The sequence below is a fragment of the Bactrocera latifrons genome, unplaced genomic scaffold, assembly GCF_001853355.1.
Source record: "Bactrocera latifrons isolate USDA-ARS-PBARC rearing strain unplaced genomic scaffold, ASM185335v1 scaffold_72, whole genome shotgun sequence".
In the NCBI taxonomy this organism is placed as follows: domain Eukaryota; kingdom Metazoa; phylum Arthropoda; class Insecta; order Diptera; family Tephritidae; genus Bactrocera; species Bactrocera latifrons.
The window spans coordinates 536,225-554,335 of NW_017537401.1; the positions used below are offsets into that span (position 1 = coordinate 536,225).

General features: G+C 35.5%; 1 protein-coding gene across 6 annotated transcripts in view; it reads right to left on the minus strand.

Annotated features, from left to right (window-relative positions):
- The window catches only part of LOC108976048 (nesprin-1), a 197,289-nt gene that overhangs the window by 170,620 nt on the left and 8,558 nt on the right, over positions 1-18,111 (minus strand). For 4 of the 6 annotated variants that reach the window (XM_018944951.1, XM_018944950.1, XM_018944949.1 and 1 more), the window contains exon 1: positions 691-3,706. The exons of 1 other annotated variant lie outside the window; for it this stretch is intronic. In XM_018944951.1, the coding sequence (XP_018800496.1) occupies positions 691-3,007 (2,317 nt within the window). In that variant the 5' untranslated portion in view covers positions 3,008-3,706. Of the gene's footprint in view, positions 1-690; positions 3,734-18,111 lie in introns of those variants that run through there. One more of the 6 variants, XM_018944954.1, reaches the window with a different exon arrangement.

An 18,111-nucleotide genomic window follows, 5' to 3' on the forward strand; every position in this document is an offset into this window, starting at 1 on the left:
ATCATAAACTAATGCCACCTATCGTAGGTAGTCAAACGAAGCACAACCAATGAAGTGCACTTCGTTACACACCGCTAAATAATAGAATTGAAGAGTAAAAAAAAAAACACAAAAATTATATAGCGAAACAATATAAGCATAAAAATGCGTAACTATGAGCATAAAGCAATAAAAATCTTATTTAGTCAAACCACACACATTTTATATCTGTCATTCTTTCAAATCCGAACGTGATTTATCTCTAGTCAACAGTGAACAAGTCACGCTCAACGAATTTCGACAAAAAAAGAGTGGTGAAGATGAAATCTCAACTTGTGAGCACATTCCCCATGGCGACTAACTTGTTAAAGCGCAGGCAAACCTTGAAAAAAAAATTTATCTCAAAATATTATAATTTTTTATGTAAATTAATGCTTTTTTACAGGAAGAATAATTGCTCAATAGTTAGCTGAGGAACTCAATAGACACCGCAAAGCAACAGAAGCGCTAATTCAGAGACTATGAGATTATTCAGAAATGGTGAATACATATGTTTAGAACCGGTTGGGAGACAGGAACATCCTTCATCAGTAAATTCAACGGCCACCACCCTCTATGGTCCAATATACAGTTCCCACAGCCGGTTCTATTTTACCGGACTTTATCCGTTTATTTAGATCGATAAGTTTTAGTAAATATAAGAAAGTTTACCTCTCTTCTCCCTGATGTGACTGTCATATTGGGAGTTGCTGCGTGCGAAATTAATCGCTGCCATTGTGGATTGGAATTCTTGGTATTCGTCTTGAGTACTTTGTTGTTGAAGTGTCTGATGACCTGTCAGACTCTTACCGAAAGTACTGCATGCAGTTGTCGTTGAAGGGGTTGTCGACGTATGTATTGCACTTGCACTCACACTAACACTCGGACTTTGACTGCGGCTAACTCTGCCGACTGCCTGGTTGGGCTCCACACGTGTGGGCACAATTACCAGATGCTTTGCAGCGACACCTTCCGTATCCGAATCGTCACTTAAATCACTTTTCAGAGGGTTTTCGGCCTTTTCTTGTCCAACCGTGCCACTACCCAAACGTACATTAGCACCGGATAGAGCTAAACCAGTTGGACGCGTTAATTTTCCGGCAAAAGCTTGGCGCTGATGTTCTTCGCGTAATTCACGTTCTTCGCTCGTCGCGTGCCTACTACTAGTTACTGACGTCGTTGTAGTCGTTGTCGTTTTCTTCTTTCTGCTGACAACTCGTTGCGATTCTTCTGCGGAAGAATCGTGCGATTGGCCCGTCTCCAATATGCTAGCCGTATGCGTGCCCGTTACTGTAAGTCCTGCCGCGGCTTCGCCTTTTTCTGTACTGATTGTTACTGCTTCACCTGATTGCCTTTGCCATGGAGTTTGTTCCTGAGTTTCCAAAATCATATTTTCCATAGTGTTGTTGGTTTCCATTTGTTGTTCTTGCCGTTGCTGTTGGTAATACCATTGGCCCGACTGTTGCGGTTGCGTTGGTTGTTGATGGTGCAGATGATGGTGGTGGTGGTGATGCGTACTACCCACGGTAATGTCAATGTTACCCGGTGACGTTTCCATCGCAACGTTGTACATAGCAGCGGCACCACCGCCACCGTCTGGACTGCGCGCTAACTGACGAATGCGCGCCTGCACTGAGTCAGTAATGTCGCTGTTTTCATGATATGCACTCGTGTCGAGACTTTCATCCTCCAAACGTATTAATATACGGCGACCACCAGCAGTCATATCAACAGTTCGTGGTGGTGGTGTTGCGCTGGTGCGACCGCTCAAAGAACGCGGCACGGAACTTTCACGTTCTCTCTCCATGGATTCGAAGAAAGCGCGATTCTCCCGTTGCGGTGAACAACGAGGCGACACATAACCTTCGCCATGACGGAAAATTTTCTCTTCGTGCTTGCTTCCATCACTTGTCATGGACGAGGTGATGATCGTGCGTACACCATCAACGGCATGAACTTCACGTATTGTCTGCTCAGATTCCAAAAAACTCGCAGATGCACTTTTCGGATCGCCAGGACTTACGGGGCTTATCGGATAGCCTTGTCGTGTAGTTGTGCGTAGCGTGACATTGAAAGGGTTACCGGTGGTCGTTGTAGTTTCTTCATATTGCTGTGAGCTCGTCGATAAATCCTTCTTTACAATCCGACGTGTCGTGCGCAGCGTTACATTAAAAGGACTTCCTGATTGTTCGTCTCCTACTTCAATATGTCCTGATTCATTACCGGGGCTTAATTTAGTGGTTGTACGCAGTGTCACATTAAATGGCAACGGTGTGGAGTCTTCTTGCACCTCTACCCGACGCGGTGAAGGTTGCGGCGTATGGCGCAACTGCACCTGTTGAAATGCTTGCTTAGCCGCTTCAGCTTCAGCCAAACCACGCTGTCGTTCCCTACGCAGCCGCTTCTCAATTTCTAACACATCAATATCAAAGGGATTTTCTAATGTCTCACCCACAACGGTAATGGCTTGCGATGAGTGTTCCGCCGACGTAGCTTCCATGAATTCGCGTCGCAACTCTTCGGCACTCTCGTCCGGCGAACGCTTAAGACTACCGCCAGAGGACCAAACCTTTTCATACTCCGCCACTTTCTGGCGCAACCGTTGCGGTGTTGTAGGCGTATCAAGCTCTTCTTCGGCCACATACTGCACCGAACTAGAACTAGAACTGCTCTCATGGAATTCCGACGAGCAATGTATAATCTTACGCGTAGTATATGTGCGCGTAATTGTTGACGTCTCCAACTGTTCGTGTGTGTTATCCGCAATAACGGTGCCAATGTCGGTCACAGCTGGTTCTAATGGTGTTGCAGCGCCACTTGACGGCAACACATCAGCTGTGCGATGAAATCGCCGTGTGCGCGTAGCTGGTATAGGCGGTGGGCCTACTTCTGCATACTCATGCTCATAGTTGGTATCACGGTCTCGACCCACATCACCGGCTGTAGGTGCATTGGGTGGGTCCTTATTCTTTCCTGGATCTCTGTCCATGACATCGATATGTTTGCTGCTGCTGCTTTTGTCATGTACGTCCAGTCGGCAGGACAACACATTGGCGTTATCTCAGCGTGTTTTACGTCGCACAATTCACGACTGTTTCGCTACTGTGTACGAATGGTGTTGAAGTGAAGAGTTAATCGATTTTTCTCACAAACACATAACGCCTCGGCCAGGACTCACGCTCCCACAATAAAGATTTCGGCGTACGCGTGCCAAAACAAACGTAACGAATCTGGCAATATGGCACTTTTAACTCGGAAAAATGGTAATTAAACTTATTGCGTCTTTGAACGCGAAAAAGCTACGCGCCCTAGTCAATAGTACAACAAAAAACGGTTTAACAAACACAATTCACTTTATGCTTCTCACTTTCTTCGTCGCGCACCCTGCTTTTCACTTTGAAGGGCTCTCAAATTTTCATTTAATAAATTTTCAATTCTCTCTTGTTTTCTTTTTCGTTGATTGATAAATATTTTACACAACTTTTTTACAAAAATTTTTAGTGCAAGTGCTGTACATACTCTTTTTACCGTAAGCTTGAACGGTTTAGTATTCTACTCGTGTTTCACACATTTAATTTGTCACAGAAAATTTGCTAATTCACACAATTGGCGTTCACATTCATATGGTAGTAGCCTTTTCACAACTACTTAACAACATTAATTTTCTTCTTCGACGATTAATAATGCAAAAGAATTTAAGTGGAAAAATATATACATATATGGATGTATGTATATTATTTTGTGCGTTTTTCGCCTTCTTGCTATTTATTTCCAATCCGTTGCAGTAGAAAGCCGGTTCGATACTGAAACCGAGACTGACCAACTAAACTTCAAGTGCTGCTACACACCTTTTTCTCGTTGCTCCAAAGCGCCAGCGACACGAAGACCCAGCTTCAGTGTGAGCGCCAGCATGGAGAAACTAACATCGATTTTTGAATGGATAACGAGACACGCTTGCTGACTTGCGCTCAGCATGTGTACAAACATGCATAACTACAGACACACATACAAATATACGTATGTAATATAATAACGATGAGAGCATCGGTATTTGCCGGAGCTTCTTACTACGTTTTACGCTCGGCTACAACCACTACCACAACACCTTGAGTTGAGCATGCGGCATACCAGTACTACTATTGTATTATAACAGTGAGAACTAGGGGAGGCACGTAAGCAACGGCTGACAAACACTCGCGAAACTGTGCCAGCGTATGTCCACTTGGGGTTGATAAGTCCTGCTATTAGCACTTAGCTATGTACGTAGATATGTATGTATGCATTTGGGTATGCATGAGCGCACGTTAACTTTAGCTCTCTGTGTCTGTTGACGCGCTTTGTAAGCCACAGCAGGTATACTTCGGTGAGGCGGGTTTGTTTTGAATGTGACATCATCTTCGTAAACATTTCACGCAACATTTTGACAAAAACAAAGTCGAAAATAGTAGCTGTACGCTACACAGTAAATAGCAGGTCCATTGAGAAGCCAAAAGCTCAGTTAATATTTAACTTTTTGGAGGAGATGGTAAAATATTTTGGATAACGGGTTTCTATACTTTTAAAGTTACCCAGCGAAGCCGAAATATAAATCAATTTTTTTAAATTTTCAATTAGCAAATGGATGTTACAAAATATTGTTTTATATATGTATAAAGAATGTTTTCTTTCAAAAACGCATTGGAGATTCGAGTTCATCTCAAGTGGCTGGACTGCTATGGGAAAACACTTTTAATTGCTATTAGGGATTTTCGATCAAGCTCAGATCCTACTTCCTTTTACCTCATTTGAAAAGCCTAACTTGGCTTTCCAAAATTAGTGCACGTATACCTAAACATTATCGTATGTTTCGAAGCCTTCTCATTTTATGTGCTTATTTAAAAGAAAACACTTTTTCACTTCTAATCTTTGCCTTCTTTTGCCTTAAGGTATTACACTTATGTAACGGTAATCAAAAATAGATCTCTTCAGCGAACAAGTCAACAAGGTTAACCCTACAATGAGATCTACGTAATCGGAATGGACCCGAATATACATGGATTTGAGCGTCATTCACTTGGGAGTTGTCAGAAACGATACTTTTGCATATGACTCAAGCAGTTCACCACTTTCAGTCTTAGATAAAGTATCCTCTGGGTAGCCAAAGAACATCGGTTTGAAGGAAAGCTAAAGTGAAAAGACGAAAAATCACTTCCCAGGGTTATGTGCTAGCTTTGTGATCCGCTACGTCAAAAACACCCCCAATGAAAGGAAGAAAACAGTCTCAGATGAGAGTTTTTTTACGACTACAACCGCGTAAGTGGTGTCTCCAATAAAGAAGAAGACTGACATCCGCTTTGTTAAACTTCAATAGCTAGCCAAAAGGTTGTTTCTATCTTAGACCTATAACTAACCTAAGATTTTATCTTTTAGTTACACAAACACTTACTCAGAGTCGACAAAACTATCGACAAACGACAAATAACAGTTAGCCTTGTTTAGAACACATTTTATTTTCACTTTTTGAAATGTCAAGAAAATCAGTTCAAAACATTATCTCGCCAGATTATCAGCAGTAGGTACTTTATACAAGCAACTCAATGATTTATAAAAGCAATGTCAACAAAACCACAAAACAGTTGTTCAGGCTCTCATTCCATTGTGTTTGCTTTACGCTTTCGTTATTGCACAAGGTCAGTTCGGATATTCAATACATATGTACGTATAATATGATATATACTTACATACGTATCTAGATATGTATTTTACTTCAATATAAATAAGAGACGAGACATATTTCTTACTTCAATAGAATTAAATATACGTACATACATATTTAAAAAGTTAGTAAGTGCCTAAGTTACAACTGTATGAGCTCATAAGTACAAAAAAAAAATGTTTACAATGCCCCGACATTCCCTCAATACCGATATACATACATATGTATATATATATATACATATACTATATTGTATATTAAACGTAGAACCAATGAAGCTTCTAACAAGTCTTAACGTGATTACAAACACTCAGCGCTTAATGGGTCAGTATTTAGCTTCTACCTAGTTTCGTATTCACAACTTTTAAGAGAGTCACTGTAAGAACATATACATACATATGTACATATTTATGTGTTATATACACTTACTATATAAGTAGCATAGTCACACCCCCGTGAGCATGTAAATATATGGCGATATTGCCCTTGCTGGTTGACATCATAACATAATAGGTGGCGCTAACTAGTAAAAAATAAATAAGCATCAATGTTGAGGGGCTAAGAAATTCACGTGGAACATAAGACTGTAACAGCTTATTGCGTAGTCGAGAGCAATTATATTAAAATATTAATTAGCACTCAAGAGATAAAAATTTAATACAAAATTGAAATTTTTTTTAAAAATTGCGTCCCCCTGATGCTGTTTGCTCCATTATACAGTATTTATTCTTAATTTTCTATAAAATAATTATATGATATATTTTCCATCCCTGTCGAGGCATAGCTAAAGTTAGGTCACACAAATTTCCTACACATTCGCTTTAAATGACCATTCACGCCTCTCATTTTCTCTCTGGTCTCTCTTTATATGAGTTTGTGTTATTATGTAAATCACTTTCTACTCATAGACAGCCTAGAATTAGCGTGGATCATGATCACTCCGAGCCCAAATGAGTGCATCCTTGCAGCCTTAGCAGAGAACATAAAACAAAAACAAACAATTGTTTGATGTTCTCTGGCCTTACACTTGCTAACAGTTGCTTAACAGTCTCCTACCAGCACTGTAAGACACAAAAAAAACCTACATATCAATATATTCTACAACATTTCACTATGTATGTATGTACATGTTTGACCTATTGTCATTTCATTGCCATCGTCCGACTTGCGCGCCGTTATTTTTTAGTTTACTAGGTACTATAATAGTTTTGAGCATCACGTCATGGCGGCGCACTTGTTTACATGTACCGACTACATATGTAAATCATTCATACCAGTATATATAAATATGTATGTTCAACATTATTCATTAAATTTTGCTATATATGTACATACATACAGACATCTGTACAGTAGAGCAGCCAATGTAGTCTCCATTCAAGTCATTTAAAAAGACACTTAATTAAATTAGACTACATTCAATAAAATGGTGTTCACCTCAAGCGCATGGAGGATCCGTCTAACGACTATAGCAGTTAACAATTGGCTATTTATGTTTGTATGTACAGTTGTGTTCAAAATAATAGGAGTGCCGCACAATATAAAATACGAAGTTATTTTTTTTTAACAAAAACATGAATTTGATTCATTTATTTTTTATCGACGAATTGTTCATTTTATGCAGTCTTATTATGCACTTTTAAATTTTTAGTAATACTTTGTAAACGAAGAAAAAAAATATTATTTACATAAAAACCTCAATAATTCGGTGTTCAAAATAATAGGAGTGCATCACAAAATTCAATAAAACTAATAATAAATTAAAAAATTAGAAATTATGACTGGTATATAAGATAGTTTAGTTAATATTTAGTCGAGTAACCGCCATTTTTAATTACTGCAGCACATCTGCGGGGCATGGAATCGATCAGATCACGACATCTTTTCAGCGGGATTTGCTGCCACGCCTCCTGGACTAGGCTCCATAATTCCCTTGTATTTGATGGTCTACTTTCAGCTACACCTTTTTTAACATCTGTCCATAAATTTTCTATCGGATTAAGGTCAGGCGACTGAGCAGGCCACGACATAACCTCAACTTCATTGACSCGAAACCATTCTTTTGCGGACTTACTTGTATGTTTCGGGTCGTTATCTTGCTGGAACAACCACTTTAATGGCATATTCGATTCCGCGTATGGCAGCATAACTTTTTTCATTATATCCACATACACGTACTGATCCATGGTTTCTTTAATTAGATGGATTGGTCCAACGCCGTTGTACGAGAAACTTCCCCAAACCATTACTTTTGCACCACCATGTTTGACAGTCTTAAGGGTGTATTACGGACTATATTCCGTATTTGGGGGACGACGGATAYACTGTCTAGATCCTGTGCCACCAAATAAAATTACCTTACATTCGTCCACAAAATATTTCTCAATTTCTCTGGTTGCCAGTTGACATGTTCTTTGGCAAATTGGAGCCGTGCTTCAATATGCTTCTTTGTCAACAATGGAACTTTTCGCGGACTCCGCGCAAATAAATTACATTCCAGTAGACGTCTACAAACTGTTACCTCACTAACATCAAGATTTAGACGCTTCTTTATTTCTCTAGACGTCGCTTTGGGATCTTGTTTAGACGACTGGAGTATGCGTCGATCGATTTTTTTCGTAGTTTTACGTTTTCGTCCACGAGTTTCGGGTTTATTTTTGTAGGATAAGACATTTGATATCATTTGGTCAGAACACCCGAGTATTACTTTAATTTCTTTATAAGTTTTCCCATTTTTTCGAAGATTTTTAATGATTTCACGCTTTTCGTCGCTGCAGTGCTTTCCTCTACCCACTAATTAAAATAAATGACTTATCCTTTAAAAAATATCACCGTTTTTATTTTGTTGTACTTACTTTTTTGTTTTTTACAGATTTTGTTTAAATAAAAATATATTATACCACTTGGTAGCTCACACTCCTATTTTTATGAACAGCTCAATTCAGTGATCGACACAGATATGAACTCACAACATTGCAAATAATGTAAACAGCTGAAGTTTATGCTTTCTGTTTTACTCGTGAAATACCGTTAGAAATATTTCTTGGAAAGCGTTTGGCGTCCATGTTCTGACATGATAAATTTTTTGGATTAAATAATTTTCTCAGGGGCACTCCTATTATTTTGAACACAGCTGTATGTATTTTCTCAGGCTTTGTTTGTAAATGAGAAGGAAAGTGCTTTTAGCACGCACCATTATATAAACAAATGTGTGTATTTATATTGTTTTTTCACATGTGCATGAAGAGGTGTTACAACTACAATGTAACCTTTAATATAAGGTGTTAAAAGGGGTTTAAGTTTAGTTCACATCTAAAGAAAATAAAAGCTTTAAAAATCATACTGAATTTGAAAAATATACATACATATGTTTTTAAATTTGGCATAGATTATTATTCAAGGCATGCCTACCATCATAAAATCAGAATAAAGATCTTTTTATAAACTTTTAAGCTATAAAAAAATACACCTTTTTTAACAAATTTATTCTTCCTAACCTTAAAAGATTAAAAAAAAATTACAAATTTATATGCTTGCTTCATGAAAAGAATTCTTTCTACTTTTTCCAAAATAACAAACCATTACTAGAAATAGTAAATAATTTAATTGTACTTTTGGCTTCAATCGCATTATATAGAAAAGACAGTGCTCTTATATAGTATAAGAATTCTGTACGAAAAGAGAAAGTGATTTGCATATTTAACTATGTATATTCATACAAGACAAATACATTTATGTATGTAAATATTTATATATGTATGTATTTTTGTATTACAAATAATTTTAAAGTCTTTTAAAATATTTAATTATGGGTTAAGGTTAGTTAAGGGTTGGTAAAGCTTATCATTTGGCAGCTGTGTGCTTACATTTGTAATTTCTTCCTTTTCCCATGGAATACTAGACAATGCATGAAAGCATCGAATTGTAAATTATCTATTAGGTGCGCTTAAACATTGAGAAGATTGTTATTTTTAAAAATTATCATTTAAAATGTATCAATTTCCTCTACTTACGAAGAGTATGTTATAGAAAACAATCATTTCTATCGAATCAGTGTGACAAATACTTCAGCTAGAATAAAACTGAACCTTCAACTGGCGTTACTTATAATCAGTAAATCAGGCGAGTATAACCTAACCTAATCATATCGTGGCAGCAGCAATTCTAAGGCAGTGCATAAAAAATTCCCTCGGCAGCACTCAAACCAACCACTACTGAGACTATACGCGAACTAGACCCTCATTTTTGAGCTTTCGTTCTGAAAGTTTTCTATTCCAAAGCTTGGTTTTGTTCGGTTAGTTTGTATGACAACTACATATATGCTACGGTGGTACGATATCGGCGGTTTCGACAAATGAGGAGGATCTTCGGAAGAAAAAGGCATTGCAAAATTTCAGAGGATTACCTCAAAATCTGTAGAACTGGTTCGCGTATATTCAAAGGGTGATTCGTGTAGAGAAATTTGTATGACAGATCACATGTGAGTCGTGTCGAGCTGTCATGTTATTTTTGTTCAGTATTATTTGACATTTCATCATGGAAATAATTATGCCTGAATAACGTTTACACATCGTTCAAACCTATTACGAAAATTCACGTTCTGTAAAGAACGCTTCGCTCAACTTATGGTCAACATAATCGGCCTACTGAGCGTACTATTCGCACCCAGTATTCATTATTGGATTATATTTGACCGAATAGACCACCTCCAGGACGCAGTAAAGAAAATATAGTAGCGATTCCGCAGCGTTAGCAGCAACTCGGACTGACATATGAAACAACTTGGCGCAATTTACGTCGAGATCTTAAATTGAAAGCATACAAAATATTGCTTTTGCAAGAACTAAAACCACTGAACCTTCAGAAGCGACATCGATTTACTCTATGGGCTCTTGAAAAACTCCCAGAAGATTCGACGTTTTCGAGCCAAATTTTATCCAGCGATGAGGCACATTTCTGGTTCAAGGGGTATGTAAACAAGCAACATTGCCGTATTTAGGACGAAGAACAACATAAAGACATATAAGAGCTGTCATTTCATTCAGAAAAAACAATCGTTTAGTGTGATTTGTGAGACGGTGGTATCATCGGTCTATATCTCGTTTATCGTGCCATGATAACTGACTATTTGAAATTGAAGCTAGTGATCTAGGAGATATTTGGTTTCAACAAAATGGGGCCTCTTCCCACATTTCATACACTACGGTGAGCAGATAATTTCAAGTATTGCGCCGGTTGATTGGCCATCAAAATCGACCACCGTTAGACTTTTTCTTTGGGTATATGTAAACTATGAAGTCTATGCGGACAATCCCGTTTCAATTCAGGCCTTGGAGCGAAACTTCACGCGACAATTCGACTCAACCGATAGACCATCTGCGACGTAGCCGCGGCCAGCTTTTAAAAGAGATAATCTTCAAAAGGCCAAAGAATGTTTTTTCGAATGATAATAAGCATCCCCATTAAATTTGAAGTTTCTGTGTTTTTTCTTTAATAAAAAGTAAGGAACCTCGAAATGGATCACTCTTTATACATACGTACATGGGTATATTTTAAAGGGTAACCGAAATTTCTTTTTGGGTTTTATAAACTTCGTGACAAACTTATTACACCCTGTTCAGAACATAATAAAATGAAAGCTTTTATTTAAAATTGTATAAGTGCGCTTATTCAATTAGCAATGAGTTATTACTTGGCCACACCTATTCGTTACTTATATGTGCTTAAATATGTATGCATTAGCAAGTGTAATTAATAACAAATACATTTTTTTTGGCGTAATTTTATTGATTCTTTTTATGTGTATACTACAAAGGCAAACTTTGACAAAAGCTTCACTAACTGGCAATTAACTTGCAGTCACTTGAACACATATGTACATACATACATATATGTGTAAATAATTATAAGTATACACTTATGTGAGTGAATTTACTTATCTACCCATTATTGCTCACTTATTGATACGCGTTGAGTGACCTTGACAATGAAAGGCAAATTTCGACAGGCTAAATATTTTCTTGTGCAAAAATGCATTTGCACAGCAGATAAGATCAGCACTCAGCATACAGCGATTTCAATTGTTTGCCAATACTTTTAGTAGCATTAATATATCTTCATCAATATGTAAAAATGTACTTCAATGTATCACAGTTGCTACTCAGTTGTTGTGTGACTGCTACATATACATATAATATAAATATATAGAATTTATTTTTATTTTTATTTTATTTTATAAAAGTTTACATAACAATGAAATTATTACATAAACTAAAGATAACGCAGCGCTAGCGTCGGAGGCTTTCGGCTGAAATATATAGAATTTAAATGAGCTTCTAAGCGCGTTTATAAGCAAATCCTTAGCTCGTTGCGCCATCTGCTGAGCCTCTCAATTGATTTATATAGTATCGAATGTGCGAAGAAAATTATCGAAATTAAGCTACAACAAAATCTGAGTATAAATAAATATTTATATTCCCCGAAACAAGCTACAATCAGTATATGTTGGCCAAGCGAAGGCAATAAAAATTATTTTTCTCCGCAAAAATTGCGCAAATTTGTATAGCAAAGTGTTATTTACACTGCCAGTGCGAAATTATATAGCGTAGTACATATGCACATACATATCGACATACATTATGGGAAATTAGTATTGACTCAAACTAAATATATTGATGAGTATATGTTTTGCAGATTGTTTGTGGATATTTTTGGTAGCCAGAAATAAAAATTTCGCGATATTTGCATACGTTGAAGTACATAAACGTACACCTTGACGCAAAAGCCGGCAGCAGTGGCAAGCAATATAAACTATATCGTGCGAGTCAACTAATCAACCGGGCTGCCGGCCCGGCCTCTGTGGTCTCGATTGCGCATCGATTTAATTACCACAAATGCCGTTTAGAAGCCGAGAAATGACGACTGTGAATTTAATGAATTCACTGTTATGATATAAATAAGCAAATATTTAATTTGCAATTTCACCATTTATTTTTATTATTAGTTTTATTTCCCATTTGAGAAATAATTTTCAATCCTCTAAGCAGTTGAGTATGCCTAATAATAATTTTTTGTTGACGACATAATAGATATTTCTGTAGCCATTTATACATATTTATCACACACACATATACATATGTATATGAGTTGTATATATACATATACTAGAGTGTGGATGGTGTGGCAGGCGATGTATTTTAATACAAAATTTGCGTATTTTTAGACATAATAGTTGGTGGCGTGTATTTACGCTAGTGTATACATCCAATGGCGTGAAACTATGCGTGGGCGTGCACGTCTTCCGTTGGCAATAAATTGTTGTTATTTTTGTGTGAATACATACTTTTTCAAGGATCGGAAGATTTGCGCGAAAGTTATAACAATTTTGTATTTTTTCACCTTATATTTTGTTATTGTTTTAATTTTTTTTTTTTGTACAATAATTTATCAACATCAAAGTCTTTGTGGCCTAGGTCAAATTTTGTCGCTTAATTAATGAACATATGCATTATGCGTGATAGTTTTCTTTGTTGTGTGTTTGGCTTTGATAATAAAAAGTATCTAAATAAATAATATTTTTTTAATTTTAAAGAGATTAAAGCTATAATCTCTTTTTCTGAAAACTTTTAGGCTAATCGAGTTTTTTTTTTAATATATTTATTTGTTTAGTATTTAATTTAAAAAAATGCTTAAAATCATTTATTTTATAGTAGAATACATACTTTTATTTAAAAATATAGGAAACAATTTCTTTACACGTTATACTGAGGGGGTAGAACCGAATATTTGAAGTTTTGCTGATCATTAGTCGTACAGTGGCAATCAAACTGTTAAGGGGTTACACAGATTTAACGGTTTTAAAAAATCGAATGAATGTTTTGTCTTAGTTAGAATTGAATAACAACTCTAGAATATTATCCTAAATGCTCAATTTGATTCGAGTAATAGGTTTAGAGATATAGCCTTGGAAATTTGAGCATCCAAGGTCAGCTGTGCAGTCACTTAAAACTTTAAAAGCGTTTTCATCGAAACTGTGTTTTCAAAGTCGGTCGTCAAGACCTATGTGATATAATTTACAAGGTCTTGAAAGAACAATTTCTTTCTCAATTGCAACTGTTTAAAAAAGCTATCCAAAATTTTTTAAAATCTGCATATTTTTGTAAAACAAAGTTTTCCAAAAATGTAATTTTCATTTTTTTCTTCGTCTAGTAGGTAGTTTATGGCCTTAAAAAACGATGGAAGTAAAAATACTTCAGACGTTCCTTTAAGAAGTTCTGCTCTCAACGCAGGGGCACCTTCATTCCGAGAGACTGCCAGAATTCACGACATAATGACCGAATTTTGAATATTTGCTTTTCACAATAAAAATAAAAAAATATGTAATTTACATATATTTAATTTTGTATATTAAAAAAATTATTGAAAATATGCCGTTTTTGCCTAGGAAACCCATGTAACCCCTTAACTCTTACGCGCAAATGAAAAGTGAGGGGTTATATCTACTTTGTTAATATTTACTATAATCGGCTCAAAAGCTTTAAACGTGTTTTTCTTAAAATGCTGGTTTCAGAATCGGTATCCAATTGATTAGCTTAAACTTTTCATATGACATTCTTAAAAAATCTTCAGATAATACGACTTTAGAATCATTTTGCCGTTATGAAGTTAGAGGCTGTTTTTTGCTAATTTTGGGTTGCTAAAATCGAAAATTATAGTAAAAATTTCCTAGCATGGAGGATCTTTTGGTAGTGTAGTGGAAGGGTGCAAAGGTCAAACCAGTACCATTAATCAAAAAGACAAAAATAGCTGTAAGTGATGGACAATTTTTTAACTCATATTTCTAACGAGGACACCTCAAATACTATCCAGGCCTCTTAGCATATACGTCGGAAATTTTTCTTTCAGATTTGCCGAGTAGTGTCATCAGAGAAAGAACATTTTTAAATCGCTCTGAAATATATTTTATCATAAAAACTGTTTTTTAGGGAATCTTTAATTTCGTCTAAAACCAAATGTTGACTATTTTCTGTCAATCATTACAATGGGAAATAAGGAAAAGATTTAAAAGGTCATAAAAACAACTGACACATACGAACGCCAAACCCTTTGAGGGTTTTACTATACTAACATAGTACCATCACCCTGACTTGGAATTTCTCACCCCCCAGACAATAATCCCAAATATGTTCCACAGTGTTATTAAAGTATATTAACTCCGTTTTCTCAATATTTGCTTAGCAGCCATCTATCAGTTAAGTTCTGGTTATTTTAAGCGAGACTCCTGCTTTCACTAAAGATTACCAGATCTTAACTGACTGATGGTTGCTGACCAGATATTGATAAATAGACTCTAAATTCTGTAAATATGACATTCTGATAATATGTTTCACTACCAGAATCTAGGTTCCTTCATTACTACAGCATAGGCTGTAACATTGTTATTATACCCTGAACTGAGCGTTAAATTCAGAAATACTATACACAAACAAACAAATGCATAAAATCGTAAACAAAAAAATGAGTTTGAGATCTATATAAGAGAAACAGGCACCGTGCCTGGCCAGAGTTTAGGTGACTGTCACAACGCGATGTGATTTGTTTTTGTCGTCACAACGCGACTTCAAGTGAAGCTGGCTCTATATAAGTGAAGCAGGCACCGTGCCTGGCCAGTGCTTAGGTGACTGTCACGCCGCGATGTGATTTTTTTTATGCGTCGTATTAAGTTTGCCACGATATTTGTAACTTCCAGAAAGAAACATCGGAAAGCATTTAAAATGCTGAATCGATTTAGCTTTGTCCGTATGTATATATGCGAACTAATCCCACAGTTTTTGAAATGTCGATCTGAAATTTGGCACAAAGTCTTTTCTTCCCAAAAGTTACTCATTTCTCGAAATAACAAATCGGACTATTAAAGCATAAACCTGTGATGCAAACTGAACAATGGGAATCAAGTTCATGTATGGCCAGTTTTTAAATTTGGCAAGGTACCTTCAGGAAATTTAGCATGCGCTACAATCTCCGAATATATTATTTAAATCAGACTGCTATAGCATATAGCTCAAATTTACCGTTTTTCCATTAATTCGGTTCATTAATAAAAAAAAATGAAAATGAACTTATAAAAAAAAATTACAATATTCAAATAAGGCGATGATAACATTCACTAGAGGAATGAACCTAGTTTGAAGTTAGATAGGAATATAAAATGATAGAACTAGTAGTATCATCATTATTTCGGATTTTAAATTCACTTTGACCTAAAAAATTTAATATCTTGAACTACAGTATAAACATTGTACTACAAAGTATGCTAAAATGATATTTTTGATTCAGAAATTAAGAACCAGACATAAATAGAATCATAAACAAAAGAATATAATAAATACATTCTTCATATGCTTATATATTTTTTGCCAGATTACCACATTCGTGCATTAGCCAATTCTGAAAACATTAAAAAAAATTTAATTCAAAAACCGTGTACAACTTATCTAAATCCATTGTAAATCATATATGTGAATATATGTATATATATATGACCCCTGCCAAATTTTCACACAAATTCATTTGTATATATATATATATATATATGTTTACGGTTATAACCTTACTTTAACGAACATTATTTTATTCCCTTTGTTCCTTGACTAAACCAAAATAAATTTAGATAAAATTTAATAATCTTATTTGTGCAAAATTTGTGTTTTATTTGGCCGTATGCTGGCGACATAAGAAAGAAGGCATGACATAATGTCGCAATCGGACTTAAATACTTTGGCATACAAATGAATTTTTGTGAAAATTTGGCAGGGATCAAAATTGCATCATTACCTAGCGCCTGTGAATAACAACAAGTTTGCCAACAAGCACTAGCATATATACATATGTACATATAACTACTCGTAAGTACTTCCTAGGCATTAAGTATTGGTGGACGCGTACTTACACGAGTATTGTCTATTCGTCAGCAATTTTAATAGGCAAAAGCCAGCTGAATGTCAACGCTGAATGCAAATCACCAATGACGATAAAACAATACGTTTAAATAACGCTTCGAAATATACATACACACTGGTGGCACACACCTACAAATTACTGTTATCGCATTAAAAATCTTTATTTACTCTGTGGCAACTATTAATTTCGCTCCCACCCACCGGGGGGTGCCGAACGTCCGAAATTCATTGAAAATGAAATTACTGCGCGCAATTATACATAGTTTAATTTAAAAATAGTTCAATTTATGTGTAGAGTCAACAAATAATAGTGCATAAATAGTTCGCAAACAATTGCAACTTTTCACCGTGTTCAGTCCAAAAGGCTTCGTCCCCTTTGACAGTTAATTGACGGCACATGCTCAACGCATACTGTTCGATTGATTTCTGGTCAACAATGGATAAGCATTGAGTTCACCTAAAGGCATACACACTATACACAAATATGTGTGCGTTACGTTTTCCTTTTTCGCAAAATCATTTTGTTTTTCTGCAGCGATGATCGCATTTGTCTATGAATGGCGAGGATATTGGCGGTTGGTGGCAGCGCGGAGGAGGGCTGGGGCAGAATAGACGTGGCGTGTGTTCATGGCCGATGATTAACAAACGGAATGAGATCATTATTTTGAAATTAAAATTTTTTAATTTCGCAAATGTTAAAAAAATTCTGTTTATTCAAAGTTATGTGCTGGTCAGCATACCAACAAATCGGTATGTATGTAAGTATGTATTTTTTGAGATTTTTTTTGCAAATAAAGTAATTTTCGGAATTTTAAGTGTGCGGATGACTTAATATCTGCTGACATAAGTCATTAAAAATATTTGCTTATAGGCAGCGTTGTAAGGTTGATTTCAAAAATAGCAGCAAATATATCTAAATATGTGCAAAATATATCGAAAATAATTATTTTGAATAATTTGCAGCTTAAAGATTAGTGGGTTTATTAGAAATAAGTTTACGTATTTATTGCGTACAAATTTGTGTATTAAAAATATATTAGAAATAGATTGTCAACTTTGCTTATCAAAAATGTTCAAAAAAAATTTTTTTAATCGGAAACAAAAATTTCAAATTAATTGTTTTTAATCCAAAAATCGGTATAATTTGCAATCTACACATTAGTGGACTTATTTGAAATAGGTTTACGATTTTTATTAATAAAAACTTTTGTGTTGAAAATCAAATTAATTTGGAATAGGTTTCAATTTTTTTTAACTAAAAATTTGCTTTAAAAATTTATTTTTCAATTTTCCCAGAATCGGAATTAAATATTGTAAATAAATTATTTTAATACGTAAATCGTAAATTAAATTTGGAATATCCCTTTTTATCCAATTTAAAATAAAAATTTCTAAAACAAATTTTAGAATTAAAAAAAAGAATTATTTTATTTAAAAATT